General features: G+C 42.5%; 1 protein-coding gene across 1 annotated transcript; it reads left to right on the top strand.

The window, feature by feature from the left end:
- Window positions 1–3,146: 3,146 nt before the first annotated feature.
- LOC117401009 (EEF1A lysine methyltransferase 3-like) lies at window positions 3,147–5,907 on the top strand. Its single transcript, XM_059013249.1, has 3 exons — window positions 3,147–3,674; window positions 4,004–4,115; window positions 4,839–5,907. The coding sequence occupies exons 1-3, from the start codon at window positions 3,507–3,509 to the stop codon at window positions 5,252–5,254; spliced, it is 696 nt and encodes a 231-aa protein (XP_058869232.1). The 5' UTR covers window positions 3,147–3,506; the 3' UTR covers window positions 5,255–5,907.
- The last annotated feature ends 574 nt before the right edge of the window (window positions 5,908–6,481 follow it).

A 6,481-nucleotide genomic window follows, 5' to 3' on the forward strand; every position in this document is an offset into this window, starting at 1 on the left:
ACATACAACACATACTGTAACTACACGGCACTTACACTTTTGTTATATTATTTAATCCCTTTAACAGCATCAGATGATCCTGCCTCAGAATCACAGAATTCTGTGCCAAGTGCATACAGTGAATATAAGTAAATGGTAACTATAGTGTATCTTACATATTAATGTACTTGTATTTTAAAATATCTCCCCTGCGCTGCACCTTGCTCCCCTGTGCTGTACCCTGCTCCCCTGTGCTGTACCCTGCTCCCCTGTGCTGTACCCTGCTCCCCTGTGCTGTACCCTGCTCCCCTGTGCTGCACCTTGCTCCCCTGTGCTGTACCCTGCTCCCCTGTGCTGCACCTTGCTCCCCTGTGCTGTACCCTGCTCCCCTGTGCTGTACCCTGCTCCCCTGTGCTGCACCCTGCTCCCCTGTGCTGTACCCTGCTCCCCTGTGCTGTACCCTGCTCCCCTGTGCTGCACCTTGCTCCCCTGTGCTGTAAACTGGGAAATGTATTTAAAAATTGAGTTGGGAAATAAACAACACATTTATAAGGGACTATACAAGAGTTGGTTAAAAATAAATTCTATTCCCTAAATGTAGATGGTATAAAGTATACCACACATATCCTGTAGCCAGAATTCCTTGATCCTCCCGGATTTTTTAAAAATGTATTTGTTGTAAACAGACCGCGCTCCACGTGGCAGAAAGCAGAGATGCATCAGTCAGATTCGGGCCCGGAGCCAAATAGAACACAGCGGTCAAGTGTCCAACGGTCACTCTCACACGCTTGACAATCATGGTGCTGGACGCTGCCCAATCGACAATAAAAGATAAAGCTGGCCATGATCAAAAAATTAACCAGTAAGTTCCACGTTTGCTGGCACGGAAATCCAAAGTCTTAAGTTCATTATTCTAGACTGCATTGAATGTGCTGTCTCTCAGATTCCCAGTACTAAGTTCATCATACAATACAGAATTCAATTTGCTGGCTCTCAGATTCCTAGAATTTGTTATCTATACTAGACTGTATTGCATTAGCTGGCTCTTAGCTGCCCAGTACTGAATTCTATACACTACACTGTGTTAAATTAGCTGTCTCTCAGATCCCCAGTACTGCACTGAGTTCTCTATACTAGACTGTATTGAATTAGCTGACTCTCAGATCCCCAGTACAGCAATGAGTTCTCTATACTAGACTGTATTGAATTAGCTGGCTCTCAGATCTCCAGTACTGAGTTCTCTATACTAGAATGTACTGAATTAGCTGGCTCTCAGATCCCCAGTACAGCACTGAGTTCTCTATACTAGACTGTATTGAATTAGCTGGCTCCCAGATCTCCAGTACAGTACTAAGTTCTCTACACTAGACTGTATTGATTTAGCTTTCTCTCAGATCTCCAGTACAGCACTGAGTTCCCTACACTAGACTGTATTGATTTAGCTTTCTCTCAGATCTCCAGTACAGCACTGAGTTCTCTACACTAGACTGTATTGAATTAGCTGTCTCTCAGATCCCCAGTACAGCACTGAGTTCTCTACACTAGACTGTATTGAATTAGCTGGCTCTCAGATCCCCAGTACAGTAATGAGTTCTCTATACTAGACTGTATTGAATTATGATTATTGGTCCTGGCTGCTCAAACTGTGCAATATGATGTCTCGGATCTCATACTGCCCGGGGCTAAACCATTTAATGAAATGGTGACCTTAACACAGCCTAATAAAAAAGGGCCAGTATTTGAGTGACTGAAAATAAATAAATAAATAAATAAAATAAAATTCTAATGGCAAACACCGTCAAAATGCAGGGAAACAGTAACAACTATAGAAATCCCATAAAAAACATTAAGATGCACTCCCTGTATATTGCATCAGCCACAGCAATACCGTTGCGATATAGTCCCAGCGCTGGCTCCGTTTCAGGGATGTCAGGAGTGTTTGAGGTGTGCTCCGTGCATGGACACAGCATGCTCAAGAGGAACCTCCCTGAAAGAAATCCTGCGAATGAGATTCTCAAGATTTGTGTTAATATTGCACAGCCCAAGAGGAACTGCGTGTGAAGCACGGCGCTCTAGCCAACTCTAGCCGTAGCTCATGGGCTTTACAGGGTGATCCAATCCTACCTGCTCTTGCATCAAGGCCGTTATTAATTATGTGGGATTTTTTGTAGATCTATTTTACAGACAATAGTGACATCTGCTGGTAGGAAAGGGTATTTCAATTTCAATTAAAAAATATACTGTATTAGGTCTTAGTTTCAAAGTGCTTCCTCCATTCTCTATTTTATGAAAGGAGAAACCAAACACACGAGAATAATAAATTACACAGCATTTTAAACAAGATTTTCTTAAAGGAGAAGTGTCCCCATATTGATTTAAAAGATGTTCTGTTTTATTTTCTGTCCTACATTAGTATTTCAGTATGACAACATATCTCTTTATTGCCCGCTTACATTCTTGTAATTATTCTAATGGAGATAGCTGTATTCGAATATAGTGAGTTTAATTATCATTATTATTATTATTATTTTATTTTATTTTTTTTGTATTAGCGTTAATGGTAGTTGGTGCCATATGACTCTGTGTACATTTAGTACAGTTTGGGACAGTTCGGGATGTCCGCTCACACGCCCAATGCATTCTGGTAAGTGTAGTCCTGCTGTGAAAGGTACCGGACAGGCAAAACATACCAGAATGCATTGGGGCGTGATCTGAAAATCCTGAACTGTCCCGATTGCAAAGAAAGGCATCCTGGGATTTCAACGTGTCCTCCCGGGACACTAAAAGACCCTGCTTTTTAATCTTATCCCGTTTTTAATCCGACGCTTCCACGTTCATGTAGCTCACATTACTATAGTCTCTTAACTTGAGTTAATACAACATGATAAAATCACTGCAGTAGACGCACAATATTAATTGATTGTCAATGTTTTAATAGTAATAGTGTCGCTATTGGGTGGCAACCCTATACTACCACAAAGTGGACTGCAAACAAGGCGTGTTTCATTTCTACCTGTTTCCCCCTAGGGTACCCTCCTTTTCACGCAATCCCAAAACGTGAAACTAATTGGGAGCTACGTCTTTAAGCAATGAGAGTTGCAATAGAAGGTTCTGTGCTCGACATCGAGACGCTGTAGCGGTACCTTTAAAAACAAGTTTAATTGAAAGTTACGTCATCAGCATGTAACTTTATTTCTGGGACACGTGGCTACATGTGAGGAAAACCCCCCTGCTAGTTTAGAGCGTGTGTGGTTGCATTCACATTTGCAATTTTATTAAGAGTGCATATTTTAAAATGAAGTACAATAGTTCAAATACGAATATGCATGAAAGATTCAATACAATACGACAAATAATGTATACAGAAAAACAGTAAATGCCACATCAACAGGGGAAAACGCTAGCATACACGTTGCAGGATTTCAACGAGGAAGAAGCGACGTGTTTTGTACGCTGCTGTTTGTAAATACAGCATTCAGCTGATAAAAACCGGGAGTCGTTTTTAACTTAGCTGGTTGAATCCCACTATGAGTTTCGATTTCGAGCCGGAGGAGAGCGATCTTTTCCGGATAGAAGATGCGTTGTTTGCCGATACATTCTCCAGGGAGAACCGATATCGCTTCAGCGGGCAGGAGTTGAAAATAACCCAGACTTTCAGCTCTAACCTCGGCGTCGCCGCTCCAGTATGGGAAGCTGTGAGTACATATGCCCCAATGTTTCTGCATTCATTAAAATGATGCACTTTGTTTGTCTGCGTATTAAAATGATAAATGTTATTGATTTCCATGAAGATAATAATCAACCATGAAAACATGGGCTATTGCCCTGGACTGGAGGGAGCACCCTTTCTCTTAAGGGGTGAGGGAGCAGTTCAGTCTCCATGCCTCAAGGCTGCCCTGAACTGTAGGGCGCACCCTTTCTCTAAGATGGGGGGTCTGTCTCTGTATTTTGTAAGGGGTGTTTTTTTATGATTACAATACTGTCCTCTGAGATCTCTAATAATATTGTATCTCTTTTCTTCCAGGCTGTCAGTCTGTGCCAGTATTTCGAGGAGAAGAAGTTTGATTTTACTGGGAAGCGGGTGCTTGAACTGGGGGCTGGGACTGGCATAGTGGGGATCCTGGTGGCTCTGCTGGGTAGCAATTCATTTCATTCATGCACTTCAACAAAAACACACGATATCTGTGTCCCATTGGTCTGCTATGTAGAATAACTGAACAGCTGTTATATTAAGATCAATTCAGAAATGTTACGTTAAGACCTGTTCATTGTAAAGAACTATGTGGCTTCTCGCAGCTCTGGTGTCAGACAGGCATATTTTGGGGTGTTCATGCCCCTGTAAATGCATGCTGAGCTAGAGAATAAGGTAACATGTTTTGCCTGGATTATTTCCAGATTCAGATAGGCACTGAAAACAAAAGTTTGATGGCGCTGGGTCGCTGAAAACACGTGTTCTCTAAAATGTGGATAAAATACATGTATCATATGTCACAGATCATCTGTCACAGATCTCGTGCATGAAACATATGGCCCCATTCGATCGCTAAATGTATTAACTGCATGAGATGACATCATCGATATACTGAGAGACCATGTGACACACCATGTATTAACTGCATGAGATGACATCATCTATACACTGAGAGACCATGTGACACACCATGTATTAACTGCATGAGATGACATCATCGATACACTGAGAGACCATGTGACACACCATGTAATAACTGAAACAAGAGCAGCTACACTACTACCTGGTTTTATACCAATTATACTATGCTTTACAGCAGTTAGTCCCAGATTTTTTATTTTTATAGAGTATAACTTTTCTGCTTGGTATTTTTTTTCTCCCTGTGCAGGGGGGGATGTGACCATCACAGATCTCCCCCACGCTCTGAAACAGATCCAGCTCAACGTCTCTTCCAACATGCCTGCTGGCTGCCGAAACTTCCCCAGGGTCCGAGCCCTTGCCTGGGGGAAAGATCATCACAACTTCCCCTCGGATTACGACCTGGTCCTGGGAGCAGACATCGTGTACCTGCAGGACACCTACCCTGCGCTCCTCCGCACCCTGGATCACCTGTGCGGGGAGGGGACAACCGTCTACCTCTCCTCCAAAATGCGACGGGAGCACGGGGCGGTGGTCTTCTACGAGGAGCAGCTGCCTCGCTACCTGGAGGCAGAGCTTGTGCACAGAAACGACTGCGAAAACATCAGCATCTTCAGAAGCACGAAGAAAACGCACGCTCCTTTCAGGGAAGCGAAGGAAAGATAAACTCACACTCGCTCTAGCGAACACCTGCTGTCTCCTGGACAGTCACTTCCTGCGCTGTAGGTCACAAGGGTTGATTGCGTCTTGGAAAAGCTTGTCCTAAAGATCACATTCCGTTTTATAAATGTAATTCCCTGACGCTGTCCTTCCCTCATGTTTACACCTGTTCATTCCATACTGAGGCCAAAAACTAACAGTACTTGGTTGTAAATGGGAGGGAAGGACAGGCAATTCTGAGTTTCTGCACACCCCACTCTGTATAGGGTGGGTCTAACGTTAGGCACTGTCAGACGTACATTGACACAGGGAATGCCTTCGTATTTTGCTAGAGGCCCAGTAAATATTTGAAACGTTCCCATTTTGTCTTAATCGCCTTAGATTTTGTTGAGCCGACCGTGTTGATTGTAAAGGCATCAGCCATCTCAAGGGACCAGTTTTTAAACAGGTTCTTTATCACCATGGATCTCTGTTTGAAGACCATCTGTGCATTGACAGAGCGTTGCAGTTAACCAAATAATAATATTTTGAGAAAATTGTATCTAGTATACCGCAAGTGCCAGTGTTTTAAAAAGCGTCTGTTTTATTCAGAGCCGGTATCTCATTTTAACTGTTGTGCTTAATCTGTATTTGGAATAAAACTGTTTTGTTTTTAGTTATATTTGCCTAATGTGTGTGTGTGTGTGTGTGTGTGTGTGTTTTAATATACTGTGTATACCCAGTAACTGTGTGCAGAATGTTCTGCAAGGCTGAACAGCCTTCTTCATCAGTGTAAACCTGAAAGTGGCACAGCTATAGAATTGGTGCTCTAATTATGATCGGTAAATATACTGCTGTTAATATTTGATTAAATATTAACACATTTCTGATCTTCAAAATAAAAATTCAACCCCCTAAAACTGTGGTCCAGTGGTTAAAGAAAAGGGCTTGTAACCAGGAGGTCCCCGGTTCAAATCCCACCTCAGCCACTGACTCATTGTGTGACCCTGAGCAAGTCACTTCACCTCCTTGTGCTCCGTCTTTCGGGTGAGACGTAGTTGTAAGTGACTCTGCAGCTGATGCATAGTTCACACACCCTAGTCTCTGTAAGTTGTCTTGGATAAAGGAGTCTGCTAAATAAACAAATAATACTAAAACTCCTAACAAAACGACAAGGGCCTATGAAAAAATGGGAATAAAGTAACAGGTAGAGATTTCAGTTAAAAAAGATAACTTACAGAACTAAACGGCTAT

The sequence above is a fragment of the Acipenser ruthenus genome, chromosome 45 (genome assembly GCF_902713425.1).
Source record: "Acipenser ruthenus chromosome 45, fAciRut3.2 maternal haplotype, whole genome shotgun sequence".
NCBI lineage: Eukaryota > Metazoa > Chordata > Actinopteri > Acipenseriformes > Acipenseridae > Acipenser > Acipenser ruthenus.

What these genes read in the sequence shown, in the direction of transcription:
- LOC117401009 (XM_059013249.1), top strand. Translation starts at nt 3,507, where the DNA reads ATGAGTTTCGATTTCGAGCCGGAGGAGAGCGATCTTTTCCGGATAGAA. An exon ending in CCGCTCCAGTATGGGAAGCT is followed by an intron (nt 3,675 to 4,003) that starts GTGAGTACATAT and finishes CTTTTCTTCCAG; the next exon opens with GCTGTCAGTCTGTGCCAGTA. An exon ending in GATCCTGGTGGCTCTGCTGG is followed by an intron (nt 4,116 to 4,838) that starts GTAGCAATTCAT and finishes CTCCCTGTGCAG; the next exon opens with GGGGGGATGTGACCATCACA.